At 32.2% G+C, this 18613-nt stretch overlaps 3 protein-coding genes across 3 annotated transcripts; 2 read left to right on the top strand and 1 right to left on the bottom strand.

Annotated features, from left to right (window-relative positions):
• The first annotated feature begins 3790 nt into the window (after positions 1-3790).
• LOC107173792 (uncharacterized) lies at positions 3791-7216 on the top strand. Its single transcript, XM_015524474.2, has 2 exons — positions 3791-3936; positions 6387-7216. The coding sequence occupies exon 2, from the start codon at positions 6387-6389 to the stop codon at positions 6990-6992; it is 606 nt and encodes a 201-aa protein (XP_015379960.2). The 5' UTR covers positions 3791-3936; the 3' UTR covers positions 6993-7216.
• LOC107173793 (uncharacterized) lies at positions 7198-10028 on the bottom strand. Its single transcript, XM_015524475.2, has 2 exons — positions 9886-10028; positions 7198-7775 (listed from the first exon to the last, which is right to left on the bottom strand). The coding sequence occupies exons 1-2, from the start codon at positions 9904-9906 to the stop codon at positions 7476-7478; spliced, it is 321 nt and encodes a 106-aa protein (XP_015379961.1). The 5' UTR covers positions 9907-10028; the 3' UTR covers positions 7198-7475.
• On the top strand, positions 9966-16856 carry LOC107173794 (uncharacterized). The gene is made up of 3 exons (XM_015524476.2): positions 9966-10108; positions 15477-15613; positions 16299-16856. Exons 2-3 carry the CDS (start codon positions 15599-15601, stop codon positions 16584-16586), a joined length of 303 nt encoding a protein of 100 aa, XP_015379962.1. The 5' UTR covers positions 9966-10108; positions 15477-15598; the 3' UTR covers positions 16587-16856.
• The last annotated feature ends 1757 nt before the right edge of the window (positions 16857-18613 follow it).

Here is an 18613-nt window from a genome sequence, read left to right as displayed (position 1 = left end):
TATGATTGAATGGCATTGGCATACCTTAAACCAAACACAGAGTTAAATAAGAATAGGCGAAGTAATGAGAAATCACGACCGTTTATGAAAGTATATCTTTTGTATTTTATTTGTGGAAGGTGAGGTTAGGTTAGGTCTATAATTTTCTAATTTCCAATTGTATGTATAATATTTTATATTAAATTGCATTAATCGCGTGGCTGACAATAATTTAACAAGAAAAATGCATTTTTGTCCAAATTGATATAGGTATTGTTTTCAAAATATTAATAATGATGCAATAATGCATCAATTTGATAAGTTTTTTGTACGGCAGTTTGAGAACTTCTGGTTTTTACTTAATAATACAATACCTATGCTATAATATAATATTATTATCATGTGGATTGCGAAGATTACGATAATCAATAATTAGCACCCGAGATGATACGGTATGTCGTCAGCCTTTGTACGACAACGACGACGACCCGTCTGGTATGTATATTGTTGTTCAAACGCCCTTGAAATTAATAATATTTCATGTGAACGAATCAGAAAATAATAATGGCGTTATTTTCGTATCTCGAGAGTAAAATGTATAATATGTATCGCAGGTGCGATAGTGACGTTAATAATATAATGGAATTTTCACCAGGGGGAAAAATGAAGTTATTGAACTTAACGCCCGTAGCGGCGATGCGCGTCCATTGAATGCCAGAATGCGGCACGTGGGTTATTTACCTTATACCCCATAAAACCATTGAATATTTTTTTATCAGTATAATATACTATATAACGCTGATAGGTACGATGTATATATATATATATATAATTTTGAACTCATTGTTTGTACCAAAAGAATAATAAGTATATTAATAACCTTCATAGATATTATGTTTTAATGGATTTTTATATTACACTTTTGACTTTTGTGTGAAAGTTCGTGAATAACGTGTTTGAAGTTATCATCGTTGTGTAATGATGGATACATGACCAATAATTTTGATTTCAGACAGCTTCAGTTTAAATATAGCACCGAGACACCACAAGGAAGTCGGACGGCGTCCCCAGGTCACTGATTAGGTATATAGTTATAAAATACGAGTATTATGTTATGTGTAGGTAATGTGATCTAGGTATCTGGTATATGGTATGTTTTTATGTGACTTATTAAATGGTCATATTTATTCTCCGGAATTATTATCTCTCATTGGTTTTAATGTAAAAACTCACGTATTAAGAAAATCTATTTTTTTTTCATGTTTCTCTCTGCAAAAATAATTATATTTCCACCTCGTTTTTTCCTAGAGCTCTATAATTGGCTAACTGTATTATAAATCATGTTGATCTTTTTGCAATGTCCCGTTATTTGTTTAGACAGTATGTATACTTGGCCTTTAATTTGTCTTAATTATTATTAATATTTTATTTTTTAGCTATTCTTTGTTAATTAATGATTTTTTTTTACTGTTTTATATATTATAATATTATTCTTCATTTAGCTGTTTACTATTACCATTTATTTTGTACTACTAATTTTTTATTTTGTTTTTGTATCTAAAATATATTATAAGATATGCTAAACTGTATCTATAATTTTTCGAATTGCTAAAGGGTTTAATACCCGTTTATTATACATAAATAAATAAATAATTTAAAACACAAAACTCAAAATGTCACACCCCCTCTTCTTCCACTATTGCCCCACAAAAACATATCATATGATATTATAGCATTAAAATTGATTATTGGTTATTGTTTTATACATTTAGTATTTTTTTTTCTAATCTACAGAACTTAGAAAATATTCATTACAATCGCCAGTCCGTGGAGCACTGCGGTGATACCGTCGGCGATCGTGACACGATACAAAAAATAAAACATTGAGTACAATCTCGATAATATTACAATAAACAACCTATAGTATTACTATTAATTGATTAATATTATTGCCTCGATATGATTAGAATTTCGGAATAATAAAATAATAATATTAATCTCATCATCGGGATTAAGAATTATCCCATTTCGACTGCGATTTGTTTACAACTATATAACACCTACTGCGCGTTATTGACGATAATATATTGTTGTTATGTTGGGTCTTAGGAATAATAATTTATTTAACATTGAAAACGCGGAACCATTGTGTATTGTATTGTCTTATTGCCGCGAGCTCATAAAACTTCTAGAATTTTCGCCAACAATACATCAGCTGCTGCGGGGCTTTAAAGGGGGGGGCGTCTACTTTTGTTACAACACGTGCAAATTTGCAATGCGCAATGTGCATAATATTATAACAGTAAACGTGATACACGTTGTATGCGGTCAATAATGGAAAAAAAGTGTTAATATTATTTTACTCGGCCAACTGCGTTGAATAATATAATAACTATATACGAGTGTGTTATATTTATGGAAGTTGTCAAAATGAATTTATGTAAGAATGTTCGTATCGTTCAATATGTTGTAGTCATAGCGTTATCGTACGTTAGGTACAAGTGATACAACACAAAACGTGTTATAACAGATTAAACCCGTCGTATCATCTACCTAGAAAGATTTGTTCAAACATATTATTATAATATACGTGTGGTCGGTTCTCGGACGGTGAAATCAATTCATACACACAGCATTTGTATTAAAAAGTTATAAAACCAATAATGATCCACACTTGGCAGGTACAAGCCCGACGTCCCGATTTGCATGATGAACGATCGTATACTGGCTGCCAATCAACGCGCCACGCGGCTTTCTATGAAATGGTTGAAGATGTCATGATGATTTTAGATGCAAGAAGCAAGATGAGAGGCTAGCTGAATCAAGAGCTGCTCTAAAAGATTGAGCTCCCTCCGGGAAATCAGCAGAACGGGATTCCAGGCCGGGAATAGGATCGACAAACGGCACTGTTATCATAATTAATAACTATATATTGTTTAGTATATTAGACGAAGAAGTGCAGAAGGTTTCTGATGTTAATTATTTCCGCTATATATATATTCGTTTGTCAAGTACTGTGTTTAAATGTTTTTAATGTTTTTCATTAATAAACGATGGCAGCAGAAGAGTAATAGTATTGTGCAAACAGACCCTCCTCTGTTGTCGATTCTAAATCGGAAGAAAAAGAAAAGAAAAAAGTAGGTATATAAGCATAAAAACAATATGTATATATTTTATTATTATTATTTTAGCCCGACATAATATTGCGTACCTATACCCAATATTGCCAAAAATTGTGATCGTTACGTAATGCATTATAGGTACAAATGAGATAATAATATGTCATCCTTTAGGTAATGTTTACAGAGTTGCTTAACTATTTGTATGATAAACTATAAGGCACCGACACCATCATCGATACGTCTTGTTGCCCTGCAGATAAGTGCTGGACATTATCACTCGGTTATGCGATGCAGCGTGATACGTATGTATTATTATTTATTATTATTATTTTTAAACACTGCTCAAGTACGTAATTGAAGATTGGACGTGATATCGAATTCTGATTGTTAAAGATTACTTATACAGTCAACACTAGGGAATACTTATACCTACGTTTGTTTATATCTGCAAATAAGATCTATGTAATGAAACTATGGTTTTATTACTTTCCCGCAAAAATCAAAATTAATTACGTATCGGGTATATATCATCGACCATATTTTTAATGGAATTTCACTGCTTTGTGATTTTGAAGTTTGTTTTTTCCCAAGACGATTACGGCCGTTCGGACCAGAGAAACTGCGAGAAGATCATTGGATGCTCGATATCATGTATGAATATACGCCGATGTTTTTCCACTATACCCCACTCTTTGTGAATATTTTCAGTATAAATTGGGCATTGTGAAAATCGACCACGGCACTACACGCAGAGTGACTGCGACCTGCAAGCACGACTATAGCTGGTGTTACGTAATTCATTCAAGTAACAATAGATTCATCAGTGCAACCAAACGTAAGTGCAAAAGATTTTAATATAAATAACACAGTAATAACATCGATTATTTGTTGAAATCTTTATTAATATATACACAATCTCTACGCAAACGGCACAATACGACTATGAGCTAATGACAAGGGAGAACGAAAAATTTGAACGAAGAAGCCATCACCCACTGATCACACTTATTAATACGTCTTTTAATTATTTTGTTTTAACAATTATTCTCTTTTTTTTTGTTAGGGATTTAGTAGGTCTCTGCACCATTTTCGCTTAAGGTGACGAGGAGGGTTACCAGGGATGGTTAATGAAACTAGATTTTTTACAAGTTAGTTTGGACGAGAGTTAAGGCGCAGGTGGAGACGTTTATAATAATTTAATTGTTTAAATCTAATACATTATCGTCGTACTTGCATTGCTCGTGCAAGAGAACAGAGAAATAAATTATTTTCGCATGTTTTATTACAATAGTATGGTTCATAACATTGTATTTTTTTTTCTAAAGCAATAAATGGATTAGGTGGGTGACGTAACCTGCTCGGAGTTGTTGATAAACTGTGGGTAGTCCATATGATTAGTAATTATATTAATTACCGTTTAGATTTTTAGCGATATCGCCAAAAGTCGGTAATAATAATCGGTGTTGCAAAACAAACTGTTATATTGAAGCGTAACCGGTTGTTGTTGTTATGTACCTATTTTTATAATAAATTACTTTACACCTTCGCAAAATAACACCCACAACTGGAGAAATCTTTCTTGGCGTGCCTACTTTTCTCTTGTAAATCGCATATTGATAAAATATTACATTCGTTTGGTATGTATTGGCACACGTATTAGCGATGCGACATATTTTATGTTTAGATTTAAAATCCTTCGCGTGACCACCACGGCCGTGTTTGAATTTTAAATTCGATCCGGACAAATGTAAACAAGATTCATAATGTTAAATCGAAAACCCGCTTTATGATGAACTTTTTCTATAGTCTCTCGGAAATTTGTCACTTAAATTATTCCACTGTGTATATTCATCGCACAATTTACACATATTATTTACAATCTTTATACGTATTTACACCAAACACATGTCGCTATAAGAAAAAGTAATAAACTGCTTCACAGTGCAATATTTATTTAATTTTTTCTAAAATTACCGAGTGCAGTGATCATTTTATTTCGATACAGAATATAGTCCGCATTTTTCTGAATACATCGAATTTCATAAATTTAAATCAACTTGATTAGATCAAAATAGTCAAATAATAATATAAAATGATTTAATTGAAATGTATAATTTCATAATAAACATATAATATATTATTATTATTGTCACTATTTCACATCGTGTATAGTATCCTATAACTCCTGCAGAGATGATTTTATAAATATTTTGCCTAGTACATTTTTACACGGGCTTGACGTACCGCCGTTAGCAAGTTTGTTTAACCTAAAGAATCTAATATAAAACGGATTGTATAATATGCAAATAAAAATTTTCAAAAACCAACGAGAAAATAATTTATTGCTTAATGGATTTTTATTATTTTCGTCTAATTTTTTTTTTCACTTCTATCGCATTTGAATGACAAATTGTTTATTTAAATGTAAGTCATGTTTAAATTTTACAAAAATTGTATTTATCGGTTCACTCAATAGGTAATAATTTGAATGCCCTTAAGAAGGTTTTCAATGTTCGCAGCGACCTAGTTAAAATTCATATTTTGTTCATTCGTTTAGTGACGTTGACATTAATAGTTGTTGGTTACAGTAATTTTAATTTTAATGATATTTAGATAATATTTTTATAATAATTTATCATGTATAATATTGTACAGGAACTTCCCTAAACATGTTTTTATTTGATTTGTAGTTTATTCAAATACCTTACTTTAGGGGTTATCGATGTTTAAAAATAATTCATTTTTTTTCTTTTCATAGTAAATAACTTTTAAGATCAATATTATGATACATATATATTTTATTTTTTTATTTGAAATAATATTTATAATCTATGCTACGAGACATATAATAAGCAAATATGAACAAACGATAAATAATTTTACGACATGAAACACTCATGTATGTCTCTCCTCAAGCCATCCAGTGACAGAACCCATGGTTAATTTTTATTTTTCTAATTAAATTAAATTAAAATGATATTTTTACGATCGTAAAATAGGGACCGATATAACTATAAACTTTCTGAAAACCTATTGAAGAATAATGAAAAAGTTGTAAAACAGCTGTTATAAGTTATAACTAGGTATTGCTAAGGGAATAAACTGTGCCGAGTGAATGTTTTTCTTGTTTTCATGTTCGAAAGTGTTACGTAATAATGTCGTATGGTTATAAATTTGAAAAAATTAAAGTTTAATAACTCATTTTAAAGCTAAAATATGAAGAAAAAAACTCGGTTCGAGTACAGTTGGTATTATTCATAACTATTCCTTTATCTATAATTACAGATGACCGGTGCAACTGTAGTAGCTACGGTGATGTTGGCCGCAGTCATCGTCGTTGCCGGAATCGCGGGAGCGGAAGCAGAAGCTGCCGCGGCGCCGCAACTGCAGCAGTCGCTACACGCGCAGGTGACTCAGTACGGGCCGGAAGCCAGGGCCGGATACGCGGCCGGTTACGGTTACGGTGGCGTCCAGGTGCCGGCGGCTGTCCAAGCCGTGGCCGCAGTCGGCAAGTCGGTGCACCTTCACCAGCAGTACCAGCAACAGTACCAACAGCAACAGTACTACGCAGACGGGCCACACGCCGCGGTGGTCGGTTACGTGCCAACGGCCGTTTACAAACCGGACCTGTCGGCGTACGCTTACGGCGTGTCACCGCACGTGGAACAGCTGCGCCGGTTCGACCCGGTTGTCCGGCCGGTGCACACGGTGGTGCCGAAGGTGACGGCCATCGAGCCGTCGGTGACCGTGCACAAGACGTACGTGGACGTGCCCGTCCTGCACCACCATGTGGCAGACCACCGCTTGGCGTACGCCGGTGCAGGGCCGGCCGCGGTGGTGCAGGCTGACTACGTGTCGCCGTACTACAACTATCAAGTGGCCGACCGATGAGCAGACCGATGAGCAGACCGATGAGCGGACCGATGAGCGGACCGAAAACGAAATTCAACATAATATTTTATCGTCAGCGTTTATCATCATATTATAGCGTTATATTTTTGTACATTTTATTATGATATATTATTGTTTTAAAGTATCAAAACGCATTGCGCCAAATGTGTGGTGTGAGTATAATTTAATATATATTACAACGATGTTTGGTTTACACATTATAATGGTTTATTATATATATAATATATATATGCATATGTTATAATAACAGTAGGTACCTATGATACATCTTATGTGGCACGCGTGATACACATATAATTGTGTTTGTATCGCGGTGACATTTGTAGTTTTTTTTTTCATTTATAAGAGTTATATAATGCGATCTATGAGAGTGAAATAAGAATCAGTGGCTGCGATTGAAGGCCACTCGTCATTCCGGTCGTCTCTCGTCCATTCATGCCGTCGTCGTCGTCGTCTCTGCCTTTACAGGTAAGCCGGAGCAGCGTACGGGTAGTAACCGTAAGGCGCGTAAGGTGCGGCGGCGACGTATGGGGCGGCCGCGTAAGGTGCAGCGGCGACGTAGGGCGCCGGGGCGGCGGCCACGTACGGAGCGGCCGGCAACACCGGCGTGGCCACGCTATGGGCTACGCTGTGTGACGTGAACGAACTGGCGTAGGGCGCAGCGACGGCCACCGGGGCGATTGCGGCCGCGGGCACGAGTCCAGCTGGTTTGGCGGAAATGGCCATCATGGTGGATGCGAAAACTGCGACGGCGGCCAATGTCTGCAAGAAACACGAAATACAAAAATCGTAAGCGTCGTTCGGCCTCGGTAGTTTTCTCGGACGACGAGCAAGTATGACATTTAATATCACGTAATAGGTATGTTGTTATAGTCAGTCATTTTTTTCAACTATTATTAAAGTTGAGTTTATTAAAGTTGTTTAAATACAAAAAACTACCTAAACTAGAATGTAAGTCAGTTTCTGAAATTTCCCAAATTCCTCATCACTCGGTCAGAAGTCAGTTTGATGAAAATGGTAACTTAGGTTATATCTGCGGAGTATAAGTTAGAATAAGTTGGTTTTTTTATAGTTTAAAATACAAATTTAAAAACCATTTGTTTGAAATATGTCGAGTATTAAATGAATTAATTATCTGTATAACTTAAATATTGTAGTTAGTGTACAGTAATACAATTTTAGGCATAACAACTGACGATTCGATCAAATTTTTCAACGTTCAAGTAAGTTGTGTAATTGCAACTAACGACCTCATTTCTTGAAAACGAATTGGAATATCAGTCATTAGGTCACAGAACGTACAATGAAATACGAAACAGTATTATTATTGTAATATTTATTGATTACAGGGAAATCTCTAAATAACGGACACTCGCGGTCGCTTAAATTTCGTCCGCTATTCGGAGATGTCTGCCATTTGGAGGTGTCCGCTATTGAGAGGTGTCGGTTAAAAGAAGTTTCACACTGTATTAGTCATTACGTCTTGTTAGATATTATATTATAACTTATCGTCGTCCGATTCACTCTAACACTTGTTCAAGGGGTTCGGTATAGGCAATTTTTGTGCAGATCACAAGCGAAATACTCGAAAATCGTATAACAATGATATTATTAATTTTAAATTCACCTGGTGGTGTGTGTGTGTGTGTACAGCTTTACTGTAGTATCAGATGATGATCAAGTTGATCGTTACAATTTTATGAAACGAACAAAACTCCAAAGATTATTGTATATTTTACGGGTTTGTATCAACTCGGGTTCGATACAAGGAACGATAGATCGGCCACACATTTACATCACACTTTCAAACGTCAGTAGATTTGATTTTTTTTTGTTTTACTTCCTTGAATTTCAATCAAGTAAGTACCTACCTACCTACTATGGTAATTCGAACGAAAAGATCTGAATTTTGAAACTTCAAAAATTTGTAGAAAATTAGAAAAATGTTTAAAAAAAATGTACAAGTCATAGTGAAAAGGTAAGTAACCTTTTAGTTATTAGTCGGAAATCTTAGTTCATTTATTACAAACATTAAAAGTTGTTCATCAAAAAAACATACACACATATATGTCATATGATGTGTAGATTGTAGATAATAACTGAGTACCAAAGTTTAATTCAAATTTTAAGACGGCTAAAAAGTATGATATGCGTCCCATATAGTACAACTCAAGTGTTAAAAAAGTATTTTAAATTTTATAAACGGAACACTTAAATGTTTGCCGCAGTGCGTACTTGAAAAAAAATACCATTTTGACTTCGAAACCTACCTGTTTCGAACATCGGTTAAAGTGCATTTTTGTTTATCATTTATTGTAATCGTAATAAACAATAATACATTATTAAGTTAATAGTTTTCTGAGAATTAATAATCAAGAAATTTTAAACGCCGAACCCGACTTGGCAAGCGGTATTTTTTTGTTTTGTTTATCGAATGACATAACAGAACACTCTTGAAATTTCAATTTTATTTCTATAAATTAATCACTTAATTGTTTGTTAAAAATCAATGTGTTTGAAAAACACGTAAATGCATTTTTTCCTTCGATAACGAGTAACGATGATTTGAATTCATTTAAATTAATTTTAATTAATTCAACAACTCTGTAAAATCAATTTTAGGCTTCCTTCGCGATATTTCGTTATAATTTCTCGGTAAAAATAATTATAATATGATACGTAAAATAAGTTAATTAATTAGCCTCTATGCTACTCAATATCAAATTTATAACGTCACACGCACAGTGATAATATTTTGTCATAAAATATAATTACTTCGGAAAACAATACTTTGGTCGTCGGACCAATATCGTTTTAATATTTTTACTGCGTTAGGATTATAAGCAAATAATTTCAGGTGTTGAACACTTACGATTTTCATGATGGCGTTCATTTTTGCAGATGTTTGTTTGGTTCGGTCTGTTGACGGGTCGATGAAAGTCGATATTGCTTTACAAGCTGTTGACGAGCGAATGATATTCGGACCGAGACGGACTTGTGCTTATATACGGACCGACGGGACTAAACTCTGGAAGTGTCCCACCCGTGTTGGTGTTGTGGCTGACCACCATATTTCATCATTAAATCGCTCGTTGGTATGCGAATTGAATTTTTTATCGTACAATGTAAAGTCGTTTGGCATTGACTGCGCACGCATAATAGACCTGATAAAGTTATATAATTCGGTGTGTGTCACGACGGTACGCGTATCGGATATTGAACATCAATCTGGATTGGGATTTGGGTTACTGATAAAGTATTCTAAAAACGCATTTGTTGTAAGGCCGTAGACCATAGGTGACACCGTATTTAGATTCAACGAGCGAAATAATAACGTTGGTCGAAACGAATTATTTACATCACATTACATTATATTATATTATGGCCGTCTACTATATATTCGCCGCAGTGACACCATTTTTGAACTGACACAATAATCAACATTTTGATGAGTGTTGTGTCATCTCGAAGTGATGGTCATAACATTTCGACGTATAATAGACGGGTGCTACAAGAATTGCTCATATAGGATAGGTTTTGGACGCAAATTATTTGTTTTTAATCAAACCGAATACTTACTAGTTACGATTAGTCGTTTCCACTTGCGGCGTAGGCATTATACAATCGACGCAATGGACGAGACGAAATGTTCCCAACCCTTATATTATGTATAATTAGTAGAGTTAGGATGTTGATGACTTTTGATTTTTTTTTCCTTCGATTCTATATACAATGCTATCCTAGCTAAAAATTTGTTTCATGCTCACTTGATGCAGAATGTTCTAATTTTATTTTGCATTTTTTATTTTTCAACATTTTTAAGTCATTTTGTAGTTTTTAAACAATGGGGAGCATTTTTCTCAAATTTTGAATTAGAGCAAATGTCAGACCCAAACAGAAACAAATTTAATTTATTTAAAATTTTAATATCTAACTTTGGATTTGGATTTAAAGTTTGAGACTTGGTTTGTTACATATTTTCAATATAATATTGATCAAACAAGTGCTCTTTCAAACATACACGCTTATCAAACGTTACGCTTATCGAGTATTATATTTATAAATTGCATGGAAAAAATCCGATAAGCAAGATTAAGATTTACATAGACATTAGACCTATTGATTGACGTGCTTATAATTGCAGTAGAAGGAACTATTGTCAGTTTTTAAGGTAATTTTTTTTAATTTTTAGGGCATTTTTGCATATTTTTTTTAGGGCATTTTTGTGTGTTTTTTAGGTCATCAACATCATAATTCTAAGAATTAGCATAATAAGCAAACGCATACTTAATTGGCAGGCTATAGACAAACAACTCAAACACAACACACACACTTAGATTTATTTTATTTGTATATGTGAAGACAAAAATATTCCAACAGGGTACATGCAAGTGAATTTATGATAAAAAAAATAAAATGATAACTTACCTGATAATAAAACAAGGCATACTTTTGATATACATTTTTTTTAAATTTTTCATTAATATGAAAATATTGAATGTTCGTTTTGTAAAAAAAAACTTGCAGAGTAGTAAAATACCTACCCTGACATGCCGTCACTTATATGATAATTAAATTGATTTAGTTTTTAACCTGTCCAACAAAATGACTTAAATTGTTGTCCTCTGTTTGAATATCGGCTAAATTCGTTCAAATTTGTATTATACACATAAAAACTGTTTATATACTTTTTAGATTTTTGGTTTCGTTATTAACAGTACTTATATAAGAAATCTTATTTTAAATGTTCAATCCTTTTGGGCTATGGCTATAATTGTTAATTAAAGTAAAAAGCTATTCACAATGTTTGGCAATAATTTATGATTGTAGTTTAATTTATTACAATGTTGGTAACAAAAATTATTATAGGCAACTAATTATAGACACATTTTTATTTTTATTTCTATTGTAAAACATCGATACAATATATTTCACTTCGATTTATGATATTTTGTACATTATTAACAATATTTCCATAAATTTATTTATTTAATTAAGTTATGTATGATTATTAATATAATTTTTTACCTGATAATTTTGGATGGGATTTACATGTACCTATTACTGACCTGGATATGTATATATATATAATATATATATATACTTCTTGCGTCTCAGATTTCATTTTCTAGATAAATTGCATCCGGATTGATGAAAACGTCAAACTTTGTCATATAGCCTATACTTTCGTCCCGCATTATACCCATTTTTATAACCCATCAAGGGCGTCCGCAGGGTGCGCAAGTAGGGACAGCTGCCTACTACTTAGCCTTAGGATTATCGTAATCATTATTAAGACTGGAATTTGAATGCCTTAAAGAAATGCTTCGTCCTAAAAGTTCTGAATAATACACTACAAAAATAATTAATTTTTAATTTTTAATAATTTAGATATTAATTTAATATAAATTATTGTAATAAAAGTTACAGACTGAACTAACCGTTTATTTTCATTATTTAATGTTTATTTCAATCGAATTTTATATTAAATTAAATTTCAAACTCAAATTTTGGATTGAAGAACTTGAAAAATGTGCCAAGACTCTTATTTTGATTCAAAACTAAATGTAATATGTAAATATGTTATAAAACGAATATCATTCATGTGATCTCAAAATTCCGAAAACAATGTATTATGCATGGAAATCCCATCCTTAATCATTATGTAGTATAAATTATTATAATTATAACAAATTGAATAATTTTATTTATTAAGTGATTTTTGTTACGCTCGGTGGTGAACGTTATTAGAACTAAGTACTTTGCTTTTATAGATTTATGGAATGGAATAGAGCAAAGACGATAGCTGTGTCAATCAAGTAACCAAGTTTTTACTTTTTCGATAAAAAGAAAATTAAATCTTTATAGATTGCATGCAATAATACTTTCAAGTTTTTCCTATTAATGGCCAAGTGAGCTAGAACGATTCAATTATAAACCCAAAATTATCAAATCAATGGTAACATTTTATTTATTCATAAAAATAAAATAAATTTGTAGATTTAAAATTACATATTAAGTTTTAACTATAACTATTTTCATTTGATTCATAAATAATTTTTACATTTCCTATCTATATGAAATAAAATATACCACAAAAAATACATCACTGTTCAGATTATTATTTAGAGAAACGAAAAATTGAAAAACTATAATATTTTGTCGCCTCCCCTTTAAAAAAATCCTGCGGACGCTAATGTAACCTATTTTCATATTCGTGGTAATTTTTATACTGTTAATATTTTTATAGACTTTCTAATTTTAGAAAATAACATTCTGAAAAATTTTAAGACTTATATAATAATTTATATATATTTCGTAAACAATAAAAGTGTCCATTCCATATAATAAATGTTTGTCAAAATAATGATCGATCGTATTGTAGATACTATGACCTATTTACTTATTTATAATTATTTCTGAAAGCCTTAGTTTGATCATAACATACATTTTACATTAAATTGTATATAATAAAGTTGCAACTTTGAGAGGAAATCAATCACTGCATGCGTTCGCTTTTGATTTGCTACTTTTGTGTTTTTTGTTTTTTAAAACCACATGATCTTTATTTTTAACTTCGTGAACTAAGGTAGAACATAATATATTCGATTGAAAATTTTGACGTATGAATATTGAATATGGAACACAAATATGGGCCGATATATCATTGGTAACTTAAAAGTCAATTATAATAAAAAGAAAAAAACCTTTATTATTCATTAGGTAATAATAGTAATAATTGACACAATTCTATAAATGTGAATTTTACATTTATGATATTCATCAGAAAACTGTTCTCGCGTATTTTTATTTTTAATTTAAATGTGATTTTTCATTGTTGTCTTTTAATTTTTTCAATTCAAATGTATTATAAATAAATGCTCATTTAATCGAAAATGTCAGTTTTCAATTAATATCGCATTTTATTTTCTCAAATTATTAAAAGTAGTTTGAGTAAAATATATTTTTATCAAATTTAAAATAAATTATTTTTATTATTATCTGAGTATAGTATAATAATATTATAATAATTGTCAAAGAAAAATCTAATCAAAAAAAAACTGTTCTAGGAAAAAAGCATTATAATGAAGAGAATTGTTATCAAAAAATAAAAATAAATTTATAGTTGTTATATATTATAACACCATTCAGGTTTCATTCAATTAAAATATTGTGAAAAAAATATTTTCTAAATATGATTTATATTCTTGTCTTATTTGGCAAGACTTTGTAATTCAATTAATTAATATTGAAATTAATACAAAACATGTTTTGTCATGCATGGAATATGTCTGATTAATAGACGTGCATATACAGATTGATTCACCAAGCGTGTTTAATACGCATACTGTCATACTCCGCTTTTTCCTTCAATAATTAATTTGTTCAAATAATTCTGATTTTTGGAATTTTTCAATGTACTTAAAGACCACTTCATCAGATACTTGAGATTTTTCGTAATACCTACTTAAGGAATGTTCTGTGGCCATATCCACTTGAATTTTTTGAATTAATTATTTAGTCGATAATTGTTTTTAAACATTTTGATGTGCCAAATTCAAAAATCAATATTTAAAAGTATAGTATTTCAGTTAATAAAATGTTTATGGTAAGAGAATAAAATGATAAAATAATTTTTTTTAAATATCATACTTAGAAAATTTCTGTAAATTAAACGATATTAATTAGGTACTAAAATTTTCCAATCACCATTGTCTCCATATAACAATATCTAAGACCGATTATCATAAATATCTAATTTTGATACGTCAACGTTTTCGAGAAAATTGTCCGCTCAACAATTTTCAATACAAAACGAGGGGAGGGTTCCTGGTTTGAAAATTAGACTTTGAACCACCAAATGAGTACAGGACACACCTCGTTAAGCAGTACAAAACACTCAAAAATTCAACTCTACATCCATAAAAAAGTTTTATCATTGGTACCGATTTCTCGTCAGTCGAATTTGGCAACGGCTGCGGATTTCGTCATTAGACACGCGTTGTAAATAAATAAATTATTAAAATAAAAAAAACATTTGATTACACTGTGAACCAAAAATGACATAATAACGAAGGCGACTTTATTGTGATACAATTCGGGTGCAGGTCATATCGTCCAGTGTACGAGGACGGGTAAAAGTGAGTATCGATAATTAAATTGGTCGTTGGCCAAAAAAATAACAATATTGGTCACTGGAATAGGTACCCACCACCCACCACCCACGGTTGCCGTCGTCCGTCGTCCACGTGTTTTACATACCAATCGTCAACAGTCAACACATTATAATCTATTCGGGCGACGGATTTAAAACATAATAATAATATAATCCGCAATTACTAAATTATAATACGCGAAAGTAACATAATATAATATTATTGTATTAATGTGACATTGACAAATTCGCCTATGCATTGTATATTTCTATTATAATAATAATTATTATTGTTATTGTCCGACCAGCTCCTCGCGATCCGTATAAATAGCATGACCAACACACCTGTAGGGCATCAGTCTTCATCCGTCCAGTCAACCTAGCTATCGTATTATATTCCATCATCGCCAGCGATTAACTCAAAATCAAAATGAGCATCAAAATGGTAATTATTACTAGTATTATTATTATTATTTTAACAACTGATAACATTTTATGTGTTATCACTCCGCATGCTTGCACTACAGACATTGCTCGCATGTGCGGCTGATAAAACGTACTACCCAAAAATATAAATGCTCCTCGTAATGAATGCGGACATATAACGATATATTAAAAATTTACTTTAATTATTACTTCTTAGTTCTTATTAGAAAATATCAGGTTAGTTTCAAATTGAAGAACCGTTTTAGATAAAAAAATATATTTAAAAAATTCAAAATTATTGTTTTTTCGTTATCCAATATGCGATCGATGAGATTCGGATCAATTTTTGATTTCTATTATATTATACTTTAGTTCGTCTCGAAAAGGTTATAATGATAAGCTCTCAACTCGAAGAACCTTCATCACCCGCATGAGCGTCCCTGGAGGGGGCACGATGCGGCTCTTGCCCCCTCTTGGATTTTAAATTTATTTTCTAAAGCATTATCTTTAACGTGCCAATTTGGTAAAAATAGATAACTTTTAAAATGTATAAAAAATGTTCACTTATTTTTAAATTAATTTTGCCCTAACCTAGAAAAATGTCTGGAGACGCCCATGACCGCCCGCCATACTTGAATACACCCAACATAATATTATATAAAAAAATAAAACATTATTAATATTTTATTATTATTGTTTTCCAGTCACTGTTCGCCGTCGTCGCCTGCTGTCTGGTCGCCATGTCCGTCGCCGCCCCGTCTGGCTTGGTTCCCGCGCCACTCGTGGCCGCCGCACCGGTCGTGGCCGCCCCCGCCCAACCCGTGGTCACTGCCTACAGTTCGCAGTACGTGGCCAGAAACTACAACGGCATCGCAGTCGCGCCCGCCGTCGTCCCGTCTGCGGCCGTTGTCGGCTACCCAGCACCCGCACCCATCTACGCACCCGCCGCCTACGCCTACCCTAGTCCGCTGGTCCAAGACTACTTGTTCTGAACTTCCGTTTCCGGGCGACAGTTCAGCGCGCACGGCAGTAAACGCGCGGCAGCGACATTTCAGTAGTGCGTCGAAGTCTATCTGTCATGAACTTCACTTATTCTTCATCTCGCACTCATCTTTATACCTTTATTATATTTTATCTATACATATTATAAAAACAATATTTGTTTAATTCATATTATACTGCTGTCATGTTTATTTTGACAACTCCTTAAGTACAATTTTCAAAAAATAAATAAACCAAAAAAGCGTTTACTCTTCACAAACTATGCGTGTTAACGAAATTATTGTTATCGTCTTTTTCACCGTTTCGCATGTCTTATGTTTTCTTCAAACATTTAAGACACCATCCAAATCAATTAATTTATTAATCTTAGCTAAGACTAAACATTAATCCGACAATGTATTAATATGAGATTTAGAAATTGCAGTTTGGTGGACTGCGATTGCTCGTGATGGAGCCATATGAGAAATTGTGATTGAAATTAAAAAACTCGATTCGTATTAACCTCAAACCTATGACCGTCGAATTGGCGTCGATGTTGTAATTGGAATAAAATATAATCGTAGGTAAATATTTTTTCATTCATCCGACTACTTATACCGCCGACTCATCAATAATGCGCAAATAATGATAATAAACAGAAAATGACCACTTTATATAGCCGACAATGTATTACCTCGGTAACTTTCATCATGGTAACCATGTTATGATTGTTAAGACCTTACAACGATTGAAACATTCTCATGATATTGCTGTTGTGCCTAATGGGTGATATGATATTAAAATGACAGTAAACAAATCATAAGAAATCGTACGCCTTTTGTGTTGTGTAAAAAAATATTTTCCAAAAAACACAAACATTATAATATTATAAAGGTGGACACAACTTACTGTAAAATATTAAATCTTTTGTGATATGATATTTTAATGCAATGAGTTTAATAGGTACAATATTGAAGAAGTTTAATATTATAATAAACGTAGATTCGAAGTATAATTGAGACAAAAAATAGTGAAATTATGTAAAGACCACTATACGCGGCAAACGGTAAACCAACGTTTTGTTGCGGAGAAGAGAGTCGCGAAGAAAAACATTTTATTTCTATTTTGCGATGGACAATGAAATATAATATTTATTATACGTTTGTAAAAAACAGAATTTTGAAATCTGTCCTTAGATGGCATACCTCAGCACTGGTCGTATAAACCGATTTCTACCAGGAAAAAATTGTCAATGTAGGTGTATACCAGTAGTGGTCAACATGAATACGTCTAAAAGTGACATAGATAAATGCAACGATATCAAGAGCCAAAATGTTTATAAATACATCTTATAATTTTTGTAGTCTTACAGTATGTTATCGTTAATTAGAAAATATTGGTTTTTTTTAATAAAACGCGATCCGCAAGTTGGCCACCCCGCCCACCCCTGATTTATACATATTGCGTTGCATCGGTGTATCTTATAGTTTAATTGTACCTCAGATAAGTATTGCATAAAATAAATAGTATATAATAATAATAATAATAATTAATATTATATTACAGCTCTTGGTAAATTTCCGAATGTAATTCAAGCAAACCTCTAATAACTTTCAATAGAAAACACTTTGAATTTTTCAACAAAATCGAACTAGTAGAAACCTTGTATTACAATTTCAAGCTTTTTGACCCAACGAATACAATTTTATTGACATTTATAGAAAAAAAATGAAAACTGCGTATCAATAAATAATTTAAAAACAGTTGAAATATTTTTAAAGTTTTATCAAGTATAGGAATTTATAAAATAAATACTCGTATATGGTGAACATTTCAAGTTTCTAGAATCATTCGTTTTTGAATAACAACAAAATAAGAATTGGTACAAGAGAAATTGATTGAATATCGAATGTTGTAATTCAATGCTCATACAAATTTAATTTGACTTTCCAGTGGACATTTTTTGTTTGATCAAAGTAGACAAACTCATGAAGAATCTTGTATTGAATTTTCAAATCTTAGACTTAAAAAGGAAAAT

This window comes from Diuraphis noxia, unplaced genomic scaffold (assembly GCF_037042655.1).
Source record: "Diuraphis noxia isolate RWA-SAM2 unplaced genomic scaffold, SU_Dnox_SAM2 contig0003, whole genome shotgun sequence".
Classification (NCBI taxonomy): domain Eukaryota; kingdom Metazoa; phylum Arthropoda; class Insecta; order Hemiptera; family Aphididae; genus Diuraphis; species Diuraphis noxia.
Note: the sequence above shows the minus strand (reverse complement) of the source record. Positions and strands in the feature narration are given on the sequence as shown.